The 15,942-nt window shown below is 47.9% G+C and overlaps 1 protein-coding gene across 9 annotated transcripts in view; it reads right to left on the bottom strand.

Annotated features, from left to right (window-relative positions):
* Nucleotides 1–15,942, bottom strand: part of SMARCA2 (SWI/SNF related, matrix associated, actin dependent regulator of chromatin, subfamily a, member 2) — a 179,562-nt gene that overhangs the window by 62,300 nt on the left and 101,320 nt on the right. For 8 of the 9 annotated variants that reach the window (XM_032308334.1, XM_032308342.1, XM_032308339.1 and 5 more), the window contains exon 27: nt 12,874–13,092. In XM_032308334.1, the coding sequence (XP_032164225.1) occupies nt 12,874–13,092 (219 nt within the window). Of the gene's footprint in view, nt 1–11,195; nt 11,464–12,873; nt 13,093–15,942 lie in introns of those variants that run through there. The other variant, XM_032308343.1, reaches the window with a different exon arrangement.

The raw sequence follows: 15,942 nt of genomic DNA, 5'->3' as shown, positions 1-15,942 counted from the left end.
ATAACCCCTGGCCATGTTTGCCTTGGCTACTCTTCCAACCCGGGGACGTGAAGGTCAGGGAGATCACAGGTGATTCTGTGTTCTTTCCCTCGCTCTTCTGTACTTCTTGTTACGCTTTTACAATGAGGAAAGATGCCTCCCAAAAAGCTATTTTCAACTTTGCATTAAAGAAAAAAAAAAAAAAAAAGCAAAGCTCCAAGGGTTTTTGGGTGCGGGTTATAAAAAATGCAGAAAGATAACAACTAAGAAAACAATCATCAGATTCGTGTAACAAGATAAAATGGCGAGTGAAACCCTAAACTGCGTTTATTACTTCTCTTGCAGAATCTGTATTGATGACAGGGAATCCCCTGCGGGGTTGACACTGAGGTCTGCTGGACTCCAAGTACCTTCCTCTGCCTTCCAGTAGTATCCCTTGACACTGGTGTACTGATTTTTAAAAAAAATTAATATGAACGCAAATGGATTCGGTCTTGATAATTTGGGTGGGAGGGAGGACTTGTTATGTGTCCACAGACAAAATGGGTCCCTTTGGCACCTGTTAGGCATGCTGTTTGGTAGTTGCAGGGGACTCAAAAAAAATGAAGGGGTTGGGTCGTTTCTTCTTGACGTCAAAGTGCTAGAAGATTCTTGGTCTCATTCTGCATAGAATGGCAGAAGTCCCCAGCTACCTGTGTGGGGAAGGGAACTCCATATGACAGGCAGGTGTGTCCGTCGTGGCCACCACCACACTGGTTTCCCATCCATCATGTCCCATCAGCACATGGACGCGGTTCAACTCTCTGAATGCGGCCAACAAGCAGATCGTCCCAAATGCTGGACCGTGTCCTGAGGCCACCAACACGCTACAGGACCCTGTGTCAAACCCTCATTTTCAAAACAAAGCCTTCCCAAGGACAAGGAACAAGTCTCTCACCTATGCGCCTCCAAGTTTTAGGGCCAAGTCTCAGAGCTGGAACCAGACCAGGGTAAATCCAGAGTTCTCTCCAGGGTCACCAAAGGCAAAGTCAACGACGGGCAGGGCAGGAAAGACGGGACCATGTACTCTTCCTCACCCTCATCCCTCTCAGGGAGGTGAAATGACCTATCCAACATGTCACGTAGCAAAATGACGACAGATCTGGAAACAGACCTCCGAGATCCTGGTGCCTGAGCCCGCCTTCCTCCCACTAAGTCATCAAAGGCAACATGGAAGAGAGGAATAGATCCACTGACAACCTCGATAAAGTTCTGAAGATATCCTTTTAAATAATCTGTAGGACATCTTTAGAAAATACTCTACACAAGGTCCAAGGGAAGGCTATTTTAGAAAACGGCATCCTGCATTAGGAATATGCTTTCTACGAAGGACGCTGAGCACCACGATCTTAAATATTGTAGGTCAGGAGGAGTGGCAGAAAAAGCTTTGCCTAGAGCGGAGTTTCATGGTCCCATCTACAATTTTTTTTTTCATGAATTCTGACAATCCAACATTCTCTAATAAAAAATAAGAAAGAAACCCTAAGAAAATATAAAAGTCAAAGGCCTTCTGCTTAAAACAACATGCTCTCTTGGGTATGTTCTTGTCTGAAACTAAACATGAAACCCCAGTTATTGTAGCGCTTTCTTTTTGTCTTTTAATTTGGAGTTAGACTGGGTGTATTACTCTGGGTTTTGCCAAGAAAGAAAGAAAGAAAAGGTCGGAACTGGTGGGCAGTTGTGAAATCTACGGCCGTTTGCAAGGCAGAGCAAGGCTGCCCCAGGAAAGTGGCGATTGTACTTTTGGGTGCAAATTTAAGTGATCTTCATCACCGGGCTCTGAAATGAGAACAGCGCCTGCAAATTCTTGAGAAGCTCACGAGCCCTTCTGTCAGAACCGCATGCCTTCTGAATTCTTTTAAGGAAGCACTCTTTCCGAGAAGTCGCAGATCACTGGCATCGAAAGGGAAGAATGCCAACAATGTCTACCTTGACCCTCATGAGTCAAAGAGCACAGGATCCACTCACTCTGCCTAAAGGACACAGACTGCAGCCACATCTCCTGCAAGCCTGCATTTCCGGCGGGTATGCTCACTTAGTCATGGTATTCATAAGGTGCCTACTGTGTGCGGGGCGCTCTCATGACGGCCTGTGCTAGTGCACCAGGCAGGCAAGGGCACTGGCTTTCTTGGAGCCTCATACTCGGGAAGGAGACAAGGAGCTCGCCTTTGCACAATGGCAGGGCTTAAACTTAAACTGGCTTAAGTCACGTGACAGACACTGGCCGGGCCTGGCGACTTCAGCTGCTGTGGTCAGGAGGGATCTCTCCGGAAAGAGACCACTAGGACAAGGAGACAGCAGATGCTTAACCGAGCCCCCTGGGCGCCCTAAAGTGTTTGGGCTTAACTGCACTTGCAATAGGAGGCCGTGGCGAGGGGGGGATATGAAGGGGTAGGGGGCGTGGATGGGGGCATGGCTGGGAAGAGGAGGGGGCGTAGTGGGTAGGGCGTGACAGGGAGCTGGTGTCTGCTTTGGCAGGTAGACCCTCTGACCTCTCAGGGTAGCCACGGAATGGCCGTGAACTAAGAGGAAAAGCCATCCCGCAAAGCCAGGAATCAACACATTCCACAGGCCTCAGCACCTAACAACCTGCATCACCTTTTCTTTACTCAAAGGTACGGGACGTGCTGTAGTTCCCCTCCAGTGGGGGCCAGGGGCACAGGGGCGGCCATCAGAGGCTTGGATCTCCCAAGCAGGTGAACTTGCCTTCCTCTTATGGAGGGCATGGGGGGAGCTGCCCCTCCCTCCTGTGGGGGAGGGGAAAATCCTAAGCAGGGTCCCCAGAAGCAGGACACTAACCCTAACAAAGTAGGATCTACATCGCTTAAACTCTGCTCGTGTCTTGAACAGTTCAAGCTGTACAAGTCAGAGCATCTCACAATCTATTTTAATCTCTATTAATTCCCATCTGTGTACACTTGGAGACCGGCTCTCGACAAGCTCTTTAAGGTGGCTAAGTGTGCACTATTATCTCTAATAGCGTCTCTCCAATCTGGCTCTTAATTGCACTAATAAGGCGGGCACCGCTCTGCCGGTAAGGAACGGAGACTTGACAATTAACACCTTATTTCCTGGTCCGGGCATGGACTGGAGGCTCAGCCTCCTCCATGTTGGAGAAATGGGTGTCACATTGAATCTGCTTTTAAGCAGCCTCTGTGCACGGCCCTGCCAGTAGGAAAGCAGAAGGATCGGTTTTTTTAAAAATTATTTTTGTTAACATATGTATTATTAGCCCCAGGGGTACAGGTCTGTGGATCATCAGGCTTACACACTTCACAGCACTCACCATAGCACACACTCTCCCCAATGTCCATCACCCAACCAGAGCGTGATCATTCCTAAAACCAGAGCACAAAGTGAAAGTCCAGGCGGCTTCACATGGTTTTAGAGGTTGTGGAAGGGACCCTGCGAGTCCAAGGTAATACAGCTCACTCAACCCAGGAGGCCCAGGGCCCATCCTCAGCAGGTGGCAGGGCCAGGACCCACGGCCCCGTTCCCGACAGATGGCCCCCATGCTCTTCTGCAGACATGGAGGGTTAAGTAGAAAACCCGGCAGGACAGAGAGCTCACAGCTGAGTGTGCAGAGCTTGCGGGGGCTTGAGGAGAAGAGGCCCACCCACCACCTATTCAGGAAGCTCACATATCCTCCTCTTTAAGTCCATTAATGAGCGGGGAAAGGAACCTCTTTAACTTCTCCTTTCCCTTTCCCCGGTCGCCCCAAACCCTATATTCAAGACATATGGACAAGACAACGGAAATGGTTTGGGTTTTTTTTTTTTTTTTTCCTCTTTTACTATTACTTATCAGGTTTATTCTGACATAATTTAATTCTTTTTTGTGATAGGCAATTTGTTTTTGGAACCCTTCTTATGTGAGCCAGGTTAAGCGTTAAGACATTTAAATCTCAGAAAACTCTACCAAGTACATGCTATTGTCCCCCGCCTCCCCCATTTTATGGCAAAAGCTACTAGTTATAGTTAGAACCCAGACTCACAGGCTAATTATAATTAGACAGAGCTGGGATGTGAACCCTGGGTCATCAGATTCCAAGACTTCCGTTTTGGACCATGATCCTAAGCTATCCAGGTACACGATCACCAAAGTCCCAGATGTGGACACAGGGGTGGTAAAATCATCCTGCCTTGCCTCTAACTTCCCGACCAGCACCTTTCCCCACCTCCACCATGAACGACCTCATTGCAGAATGTGTACCTGTATCACAACGTCACATCATATGCCTTAAGTATATATACTTTTTTTATCTGCTAAGGATAAACAAAGAAGATTTTCTTCCTGCAGCCTTACTGATTAAAGAAAACAAAAGTAAAAAAAAAAAAAAAAAAAAAAAATACGGGACAGGAACCAAATCTTGATTTCAAAAAAAGCAGACATATTTCTGAAACCATCAATTTCTCCGCAGGAGTTGGCTCCACATAAAGATAAGGCGAACTTACTCGGGCTTGTAAATATCTGTAAGCCCGATCCAATTTCCCATGGTTCCTTTCCATGACTGAGTTACCTTTCTGACCTGAATCCCTATTTCAAAAGATAGAACTTGAAACCAGAAATTCCAAGCATCACAGTTTCAAAAACTGAGCAAAACAAGTCTCTCCTGCTTCTCAACCTTTAGTATTTAGTTTAGTTGGCCCTCAGAGGACTATCTCTTCTACCGAACTTACCCTACTGAATTCTGACAAAAGGGAGCACATTAAGGTCCAAGGGCTGTGAAAACAATCTAGCCGGGATTTGGATTTGAGCATAAAATAAAAACTGTAGAAAAGTTACCAAAATTCGTTTACTAGTGTCAAGCATTTCCCCACGCAGCTCAAACGCTTGCCACTAGTCATTTCAGTACTTCCTTCCTAAAGTACAAAGAACAGGAATTTGGCAAAATCCAAATCTATTTTCTAGGTCCTTAGCTCTCCCTTGTGTATAAAAACGGAAATGCAGCTTGCTAGAAATTTTGCCCCGGTATATCAGATGACCCAATTTTAAAAGCTGGAAAATGCCATTTGATTAAAAAACAAACAAAACAACAAAAAAATAAAAACAAAAAAACCCCATGTTTATGTCTTACAGGAAAAGCAAAGAAAGATTATTTAAAGCGACAAAACAAAAGCAACAAAATGTTAAAAGCATTCTGCACATTATACTTTTGATAAAGAATCCCAAAAAAACAAAAATGAACACACATAAAGTCTTGTCAGCCTAAGATATTTTAGGAGAAAAGGGACATTTCACAGAATCACAGGTGCTCTCAACTGGGATTACAGTGAGGAGTTTCCAGCCCCCGTCTGTGATTTCAGGTTGGATTGTACTGAATCCAGACCAAACACAGGAGACACTATACTGTTTCAGAGATTTCTAGAAATTTCTCTCGAGAGGAAAAATCCTCTTCCGATGGGTGACAAGACAGTTCGCTCTTTCTCCTTGTGTATGTCAACAGAATTTCAAATACTGTGTTTGAAATTCCAACTTCTTTAAACTTTCTTGGTACTTTTTCCAGTTCTTGGATTTCTCTGCCCCTCCCCGATAGTTTTTGACACGGGCCGCTGGTGACGGAAAGCCAGCCAGGGGATCTTACCCTGTTTTCAGCACCCTGGTGTTAGGTAGCTTTATAAGACACCTCCCAGGTAAATTTCCTTGAGAAGTGTTGCATTTTACTCACTGATTACCCCCACTACTGTATGGTTTAAGACTCTCTTACTGTTTCCCCCACTTCAAGCTGTGGGAAGGAGAATCCCCCCAAATCCTCTGAGTGGTCAGAAGACAGGACCAGGAGAGGTCCCCACTCGGGCACAGAAATCATGGGGCGCTTGGCTATGACTTGGCTGGACAAAGAGGGCATTCTCTGGGCTGCCCTTCCTCTCTGGGCTGCCATCTCGAAATCCCAAATCGTCGCAAACCAGCTGCATCTATCCCTAGATTGGAAGATGGGAGGAAGCGAGTCTTATCCCACTCTTGCTTGTAACTTGGGTTGGGGCCCAACTGCAACAACAGGGCACTGCAGACACAGAGATAACTTCCTTCAACACTGGGAGCTTCTACAGGATACCTAAAAAAGCATCCTCCTCCTCATCCAGGAGGACCACACAGAGAGGCACCAGCGAGTAAGAAGGACCTGCCAAATTACTGCTTCGAGACGCTCACATCCATTGTGATACAAAAGCGTACTCTTCAAAGTTCGTTCCTTCTGTCCGGCTGGTAATTAAATATTACACAGAGCACATAATTTGGTTTGCATTCCAATTATCTTCCAGTGCTGTAGGGTACAAATCACTCACTTGGCAATTAAAAACATTCTGGGGTGTCACTAAATGTTTTAAGGGAGGGAAGGATTCTGAAGTTGGCAGAAGGACCAAAGGAACAGGAAGAAGAGAAAAAGCAAAGACTCCAGGATACACCCTCGGCTCAGATTTTAGCTTTGTAATCCACGTCCCCCCCGCCGATTTTATGGAGCCCCTGCCCCTGATAATGACGACAATACTGGAGACATCACAGACAGCGTGCATGGCTGGAGCTAAACCGAAAAACCTGTCCCCCTGGGCTCATCAGACGTCTGCCAATTCAGGCTGATGGAACGCCTGCTCTCACACGGAGACACAGAGATATTTTTCCAAGAAATTATCAACATGAGCCAACTATTGTGTATGCGCACGCCAGCACGCGCACACACACACACACACACACACAGCCCGCGGTGCAGCCCGGTAATCGCCTTGGGTCCACCATGGGAAAAGCTCTGAAATGCTGATGGAGACCCTATTTTTAAAACCGCGTTCATATTCTCTTTTACGCTTTCTAAAGGCGCCATCCTCCGTTCAGGGGAGCCACCCACTGCCTTCAGAAGGATTAGGATAAAGTTGGTATGCAAGAGGAAAAAAAAAAGAAAAAAACGAATGATACCAGCACCTTCCAAAAACGGATTTGTGAGCAGCCCACCATCAGACAGCAGGCTAAATCAGGATTTGTGGAGGGAGAGGCGTCTCCCCAGTTGCAAAGCCTCTTTGGGATCGACAGCAGTGCCTGGGGGACAGGGATCCTGAGAACCCCTGGAAGCCACTGGGTTGGCCCCTCTGGCCGGGCCACGTTGTGTAGGGGAAGTTGCTCAGCATATGTCACAGGAAGGCAGGGCAGGGGGCCTTCTGTGTTGGGAGTGAGGAGGGAGGGAGGTAAGAGGTCAGGCTCCAGGGTATTGCCACCTGTTGTATCATCAAGAATTTGTCCTTTGTCCTGGGGTGCTGGCACGGAGCTCCTAAAGCCCTTGGAATTTCCGGAGTGGTGGTGGTGTCTCTGTTATGCTAATGAGGTGACCAGAGAGGGCCCCCCAGAGGGCTTCAGGACGGGGGCTATCACCAGGAGGACCAACTGCTTGATGACATGGTTGGGCTGTGGAGCCAGGCGGACCTGGGATGGCGGGGGGGGGGGGGGGGGGGGGGGGTGTCTAATTACCCAGCTGATGATTTTATTTTATTTCATTTCATTTTATTTATTTTTCCCCAGCAAATGATTTTCATCATTTGTGCCTACATAGTAAGAGCCCTGGGTAAAAACACTGGCCACTGAAGGTCAGTGGAGCTTCCTGCGCGGGGAGACTCACTGATGTGCCAGGAGGGGATCTTTGTCTGCTTCTGATACCTCACCCTACCTACGCCTGTCTTCACTGGCTGGTGCGGACTTGGGTCTGTCAGAAAACTGTGGCCACAAGTAGTGCTTTTCTGAGTTCCATTCATTATCACAGCAAATTACTGAACCTGAAGGGCTCCTGAGAACCCCTGCACTTAACAGCCAGTCAGTCGGGTAGTGGAGGTAGCCTGGGGGGTCCCCAGAGTGCAGCGGGTGGGGGGAATAAGCATGGCCTTGTTGGGGCCCGAGCCCGTTAACTTGTGGCGTCTGTGCCAACTCTGGGTAGTGAGCCAAATTGGGTTGAAATGGAAGCCTTGCCCGTGAGGGTCCAAAAGTGGTGTGTTTAAAGGGTTGGGTGCAAGGAGCAAAAGGAATGAGACCCTAAAGGTACCCAGAGATAGGTATTCTGTGAAGCTAATAACATGCAAACCTCAGGACTCTTACCTCACATGCTCCTTCTAAGGCTCTGGGACGGTCCCTTACGATATGTTCATATGGGCAGATACAATGTGCAAAAACTAAACATTTTCATCTTGCTTGTATTCAAAAGCTTTCTCACTGGGGCGCCTGGGTGGCTCAGTGGGTTAAGCGTCTGCCTTTGGCTCAGATCATGATCCTGGAGTCCTGGGATCGAGTCCCATGAGGCCTGCATCGGGCTCCCAGCTCAATGAGGAGTTTCCCTCTCCTTCTGCCCCACCCCTCCCCATGTTCTCTCTCTCTCTAATAAATATATATATAAAATCTTAAAAAAAAAAAAAAAACCAACCCAAAACAACAACAACAAACCTTCCTCACCCACCCAGCCATCAGATTCTAGAAACTTCAGTCTTGACAACCCCCTGGTGGTGACTGCCCTCGCTGAGAAACAGGGCTGGACTCTCCAGCACGGTCTAGCGCGGTGTGCAGAAAGCAGCCAAGACTTTGCGGAGTCTCAAGCAGGGCACAAGAGAGCTGGGAGCATGAGGACAGCACCAGGGGTTTGGGGGTCTTCATGAGACTTCCGACTGCCAGAAAGCTGCCAACCGGAGATCGAGCCCGGCCCCCAGACCTGAAGAGCTCAAATCATGGACATCTCCCAGGAAACGAGATGGGACCAGACGCCCGTCGAGACCTCCAGGGATGGGACAGACGGGTAGGCCTGTGCGGAGCCCAGCAGAGACCCACAGGACAGCGGGAGAACCAGGGCTCCCGGTCCCCCAGGCCACCAGGAAACACCAGCTTCCACCGTTATCCAGATGCCACCTGGGAAGGAAGCCAGGACAGTGGCCCCCAGGAGAGGAGGGCAAGAGCCCCTAGGACTCATGAATGTTGACCTGATTCCCCCCAAAAGATTACCCAATTAACTTGAAATTGGCTAACAGGGAATTGGCTAACATGGAAAACAGGGATTTCAGAATAACTTTAAAAAACCTTTTTTTTTTTTTTTTTTTAAATTGAGCTGTTTGAAATTGTGATCCTTCTCATTTAAAACAACATTACGAATACAGAAAAATTTCAAAGTCTTCCAACTAAACAGATTGTCTAAAGGTCACTGTGGGAATTTTTAGCATAATAGGATTATAAAATAAAACCTGTTTGTGATAAAACCATAATACAATGTTCAAAGAAAGTGGCCACATCACTTAAATTTAACCTAAGCGTTCATGAGGCAGAGACGGCTAGCTAGTCACCAGAGTCGTCTTCTCCTGGGCTGGCGGCCAGACCCCACTTCCGGTCTCCTTTATGGCTGGTGTGGCCGCATGGCCGAGCCACAGCCCATGGAATATGAGCGGAGGGGGTACGGAGCCGTGGCAGGCCCGGCCCATCCGAGCCCCACGCCCGCCACTCTGTGCTGTCCTCTCCACTTCCCGCTTGCTGGGGTGCAGACGAAGAAGCCCGCGGAAGCTCCCTCAGTCCGGGCTCTTGAATGGCCGCATGGAGCGCCCCGGCCACCAACAACCAGAAACACCCACCTTGGGCTTTGATGTGAGGAAGAAATTTCTACGGTTTTTTTCCGATAGGCCCATGAGTAGGACACGTGTAGGTCCGGCCGTTGCCACCGTGAGCATTAGTCTAGGCCGCACTCTTCCACCTCAATCTGCTGCTAATTCAATGTGGCAATCAGTGGGCGCATACTTTTTGCACACAAAATTCCTAAGTTCCAACCAGATCCACCTCACCCACTACGAGGAGAGCGGGCGTGGGGGCAACTACCAAGAACGCCAGGAAGCTGGGTTGTGGTTGTGAGCTGGGCCCCAAGAACGAGCACGGACACGTGAGGGCTCAGAGAACGTTCCAGGACGGTTTGTGAGGGCGCCACCGGTGAGGTGGAGGTGGGGCTGGGCCTTGAAGGATGAGAAAGGCTCAACAGAAGGAAAAGGGTGGGGGAGGGCCTCCCACACCGAACGTGGGCAAAAAGGCAGAGCGCTTCCTTGAGGGACGGCCCGTCTCCTGGCACCGGGGCTGCGGAGACCGTGGTGTGAGCCCGGGGCGGGGAGCTGCTCCGTTCGGCTGCCATCCAGCTCTGAGAGTCCCCGCATCTCCGAGGCCTCTGCCAAGCAGGCTTTGTACAACATTGCCAGGAGAAAGAAGAATTATTTTAGCCCCGTCTCAGCATTTCTTCCACAACAGTCTCTGCCATATTCCCTTTCAAGGCTGGGTCGGCCGGGTCCATTCAGCGCGCTCAGTCATCCGCCAGGAGAGAACATCTCTTCGCGTCTGGGCTTGTGAAAACCCCTTGAATATAATGTTATTATAAAAAAAAGCTTGCTAGGCTGATACCGAACAGGACTGCAGCTGGTGAATGAGAAAACAAATGACAGTAAAGCATCTATTCTGAATGCTCAGGCCATGGGCCGAGCTTCCTGGACTGTGGGTCGCAGCTGACAGCGAGTTACCGGTTCCTTCCAAATACTGACAGACGGTTTGCAAAAGAACGGATCACAAAAAAGATGGATTACAACAGAGCTGTGCTGAGCACACTTCTGTCCTTCCTGGGTAACTTTGTATCTCACAAGACAGCTCAGCATGAGTATGACATAATATAATATAATATATAAAATATAACTTATATAAATTATAATGTACATTATATATTATATCATATTATAAACATGAATTTCACGGTGTCATTTTGAAAAACAAACCAGTTTTCTGTTTTTAGATGTGTATGTTAGAAGTCAAAGAAGGTCTACCGGACCACCAGAAAAGGGAAATGCTATCCTAACATTATGGTAAAGGAGTCAATGTCCACTTTCCTCTTAAAAGTTACAATTTCATTTTGCCAACATTCCTTGGGTCCCTACCATGTGCGGGGCACTGTGCTGTTCACTAGTCATAGACACCGAAGGAAAAAGAGAGCAAACGAGGCATTCTACACTTGAAAACTTTCTAAGATCCACGTTATTTTTCTTTTTTCTTTTTCTTTTCTTTTCTTTCTTTTTTTTTTTTAAGATTTTACTTACTTATTTGACAGACAGAGACACAGTAAGAGAGGGGGAACACAAGCATCAGGCATGAAGGAGGGAGAAGCAGGATTCCTGCTAATCAGGGAGCCTGATGCAGGGCTTGATCCCAGGACCCTGGGATCATGACCTGAGCCGAAGGCAGACGCTTCACCGACTGAGCCACCCAGGCAACCCTAAGATCCATGTTCTATTCCTTAAGAGTGTTGCCCAAAGAGTATTTTAAAATGGGTGAGTTCAGCTACATTCTTGCCTAAAAGATAAGGTAATGTTGTTTGTAACATCTGTAGATTCTGTGCGTAAAGACCGACTTTCCGTGTTGGCCTGGAGGGCTGTCTCATCTGTCATAATGGGACTCCGGGTACTCAGTTTATCGCTTGAATAAAAGAGAAAGGAGGAGAATTTTCCCGAGCTCAGAAATGATTATTAAACAAACACCAAACTCTTCCCATTACAGAACGAATCTTAACGATACCGCGACAGCCTCACAATAGGGAAACAAAAGGATCCCACAAAAAACATTCTGAGGCCACGGGGATGTGTGGACAGGACAGTCAGACAGTCACACGTAGGAAGCCGCATTTCACATGCCATTGTTCAGCCGTAAATATGAGCGATGCTTTCTTCGTCTCTTTTTTTTCAGGCTTTTCAAAATTCAGGTCACGTCTCTCTCATCATACAGCAAGCGCAGTACATCACATCTCAAGTGGTGCCCAGACCCGTCGGCCTTGGATAACCAATCTCGAAACACGTCCCCTGCCTTTCTACCCGCCTACCTACCTGTGTCCTGGGTCCTAAAGCCACGTGTCGCAAAGCTCAGAACGGCATTCCCCTTCCTCACAACAGCTTCTGTTTTGTTTGGTTTTCAACCTGATGGAGCTATCTCCAGAGCGCCTTTACCGGTCCTGCCTGGGACGAGGGTCCCAGACTGCTGTCAACACAGGTCCTAAGTCTGCTCCCAGCGAGGAAAAGTGGGGCAAAACCTTCAAATGCGAGAGTCCCACCGGCCACGGCATGCACACACGTCACTCCTAGGGTCACCGAGAGATGCCTCCGCTCCCCAGGCCACACTCTGAGATTTCATTCCCCCAGTCAAAATGAGAACTCAACATTTTCCAAAGGGGGGGGTGTACCCCCAAACTGCAGAATAACATTCCCAAACTTCAGTGACTCCCGTCTGTGCTTGCCATGGGCAGACCGGATGAGCCAAAACTGAGCACGCGAATGCATCAGCACTCGCAAATTCTTGTTCCTAGCCAGCTGTGCGTCCCCGCGTCGTCACTGAACCTCTCTGGGCCATAACTGCTTTGTCCCTAAAACCAAGACCCTACAAAGACACCTTCCAGCTCTAATTTCTTGGGTCAAGGAAGGAACCACGCAGCTAGAAACCACACTGTCTCCAAACTCTCTCCGCAGGCCTTGGAAAAGTAAAACTCCGAGTCAAGACCAGGAAATTGAGGGGGAACAATTAAAAAGATCTCTCGGACCCCCTTCCGCATTCTGATCCTAAATCCGACCCTGAGGCCTGGGCAGGCGAGGGGTCATGAAGCGTGAGCGGGCCTCACTGTTGCCAGTGGCCAGTTCTGCTCGCGCGCGACATTCCCCATCATTCTCCAAGGCCCTGCCTTGAAACGCAACGAGGCCACCGCCACCGTCAAACGACCTTCCCCGTGTTCAAGAGCCGCTTCTGCTTTCCCTGGACACGCGTCCCCGGGCTCCCGACGGCTCGAGCCCACAGGAGCGCCCGCCAGGCCAGGCCAGGCCAGGGGAAAGCAGCCACACCTACCCTCAGCCACTGCTTCTCGGTGAGGGCGTCGCTGTAGTCCACGTCCCGGCGCTGGCGAGACCCCCTCCCGAAGATCTTCTCCTCCTCCTCCTCACACGTGAGCCGCTCTACTTCGGCGTCGTCCTTAATAATCCAGGAGGGCAGCTCGTCCTCCTCCATGAGGCGCGGCTTCCGCTTCGGGTTCCGAGCGTCCTCCCTGCGCCGGTCCATGTCCATGCGCTGGAGGCAGGAACGACAGCGTCACCGGTGGGAACGGGGACTCGGCCCACGGCCGACCTCACGGCACACGAAACGTCCCCGGGCCCCCTCCTGGGGTTTCGGGGTCCCTCTCTGCTTTTCCCAGAAAGTCTCTAGATCCCGACCGACATGTTCTAGCTCATTCCTCGAGCGCCCTGGCCCCACGGAGATTCTGCAAGGTAAAAATCTCCCTCCCTCTGGACCCCATCTTCGAAGCTCATGCCTCTAGAAGACACTCTTTAAAAATTTCTATACTACGTCTGCATGTACACAAAGCTCCCGCTTTAAGGCATAGGGAGGAAAGTCCGGTTGGGGATGTATTTGAAACACCTCACTGCTACCCTGGCATCCAAGTGCTCTGAAAGCCCAGGAAAGAAAAACTCCATGAAGAAAACTCCCCTCTCCTCAACAGGGCTCATGCTTTTAATGAAACAACTGAGGGGCGACCCTTGGACTGGGACATGTGGGCACGTTAAAGGCTTGATTAGTCATTCAGCCACGAAGGTATTGAATTTTTGGTGCAATATGGGCTCCGCGAGAGGGATGTCCTTCAGCCCGAGCTTTTAAAAAGTTGAGCCCTTACGAAAATACCACAGCACCAGAGAAGAAGGTCGAGCTCACCTCAGCTGCTCAGGTCATCAGTGAAGTGTCTCTCTTTCCTGGGCTCCCAAATGCCTGTGTCCCCACCTCTTGCTTGCTTTTAAAAAATCCAGTGCACTTGTAAGAAAGTTAAGTGCCACGTACTTGGCTTTAACCTATAATTAAACAATCTGCTAGCTTCAAAAAGCAAATAAAACCTCCACTGGACGGCTGCATATGTTATTATATAAGTATATAGATAGCTAGATAGTTAGATAGATAGAGAGGTTGCTAGCTAGATGTACTATTGCTACAATCGAATAGACCATTAACCGTTAAATGATTTACCTTGCCCCTTTCCTCCTTCGGTTCTACCATATTGAAACAGAGATTCAACATAACTTTTTCGTAAGAGTTAAAACCGGCAACCGAAGGTCAATGACATTTCTATTCAAATCCAAACTTGACCTCTAGGATCCACATAAAAAATGCAAGTTCAAAGTCCCTTAAACAGCGCTTCGACTTTTTTTGGAAATCATTATATTCCCAAGATGGGGCCGGCCTGCAGCATGGGGGAGCCCCATTGGTTGATAAATGTGGCCGTCCCGTTCTGTCATGTGCTATAGTTAGCTGGACAGGCTGTTCTTAATCCTGACTCCTAATGCTCTGGTATCAGATATGGGATCCACCAAACTTGCACTGGTAGCACAGCGCACGCCTTACTGGCGACGCAGCCTGGAGAGGGACCTCTCCACGTGCCCTCCTGACACTACTTTAGACTGCTAATAAGAAAAAAAAAACCCAAACACACATTTTTTGGTTAAATGCATTCTACTGAGATGACACTGTGGTTTTTGGTTTGACCACCACCATTACCTAAACCAAGAGCTGTTAAAAATGACTTACACCATGCCTTTGTCCACAATTGGGAACATAATCTTTTCTGACATAGAAATAAAAACAAATTGGTATAAAAAATAAAAAGTGAATTGATATATAAAATTGGATATAAAAAGTAAATTGCACTTCCTTTTTTTTTTTCTTTTAGAAAGGGCTTGATGCACTAGTTTTCAATAAGCTTAAAGTTCTGATGGCTGCATCTCTCCCCGGGGATTTCTACTTGCAGAAGACCAGAACGAAATCTGAAGGTGACATGCAAGGATGTCTAATTTACGACTCAGGTATGACATGAATATATTTGTCTTAAGACCTGATTAAATAAATGTTGTGTTAACAAGTACAGTTATTTTTAAAAAGTACTTCTTGCCTTTGTAGGGAACATAACAGTTTATAAAGTTTCATGCTTGTATGTTACCAAAATGTCTCCTATTTGTACCTTGGTGTGTCAAAGATCTTTTCAGGTAAAATTCATAGGGAACCGGCATGAAAGATCTCTGTTTCTGAAGTCCCATTTTTAGAAGGAAATGAGAAAACTATTCAAAAGAAAGGTTTTATTTTAAAGAGACTGTCTGCTTGATGAGTGTTATTTAACTACCAAGTCTATGATAAACCAAATCATAAGCTTATATTAAATTTTACAGAGAACTTTTTTTTTTAATAATAAGAGATAAAAAGGTTAAATATATGAAATCCGAATCTAGCTCACATTCCATTCTTGTCTCACTGAACTTCATCAGAGCAGCTGGCAAGGATTCAGATTTGATTTCCTGCCCCCGGTGGAGGTGCTAATGCACAGGAAACCGGTCCAAGGCGGCCACTGCTTAGACTAAAAGAAAGCACACCACCAAACCCAACCCCAAATTTGTATAATCCAAAAATGAAAAGTCAACCACTGAGAAAAAGCAGAACATGCCCCCAAACTGAAATGCCGACCAAAAAGTGCTCCCTCGCCAGCTTTATGGTTCTAAGCCTGTTCTTTGCATGATAAAATACTCCCAAATTAAAAGAAGGCTGGGCCTTGGCCAGACATTCAATTTCTTCCCCCCCACCCCACCCCGAGGCTTTTGATTTCTGCAAATACCCAGCCCAAAAGTCAGAGAAGAGAAGTCCTCTCTTCCCCTCACTCTGGGGCTACTGATAGAAATCTCCATCTCTGGGCCTGCTCTGATTTGTGTAATGACACACAATGAGGCCCGTTCCTGGACCTCAAGAGTATCCGAGGCTGTGGGCCGTGCTGAATTATTGCCAGTCAGTGACCAGCCAGGGAAGCTAAGGGCCTCTTGCCCCTGTGTTCCCCAGGAATTCACGTTTTAATAAGTTCCTCAAGGATAGAAAAAAATGTCTGCTTCCTCT

This window comes from Mustela erminea, chromosome 12 (assembly GCF_009829155.1).
Source record: "Mustela erminea isolate mMusErm1 chromosome 12, mMusErm1.Pri, whole genome shotgun sequence".
Taxonomy (NCBI): domain Eukaryota; kingdom Metazoa; phylum Chordata; class Mammalia; order Carnivora; family Mustelidae; genus Mustela; species Mustela erminea.
Note: the sequence above shows the minus strand (reverse complement) of the source record. Positions and strands in the feature narration are given on the sequence as shown.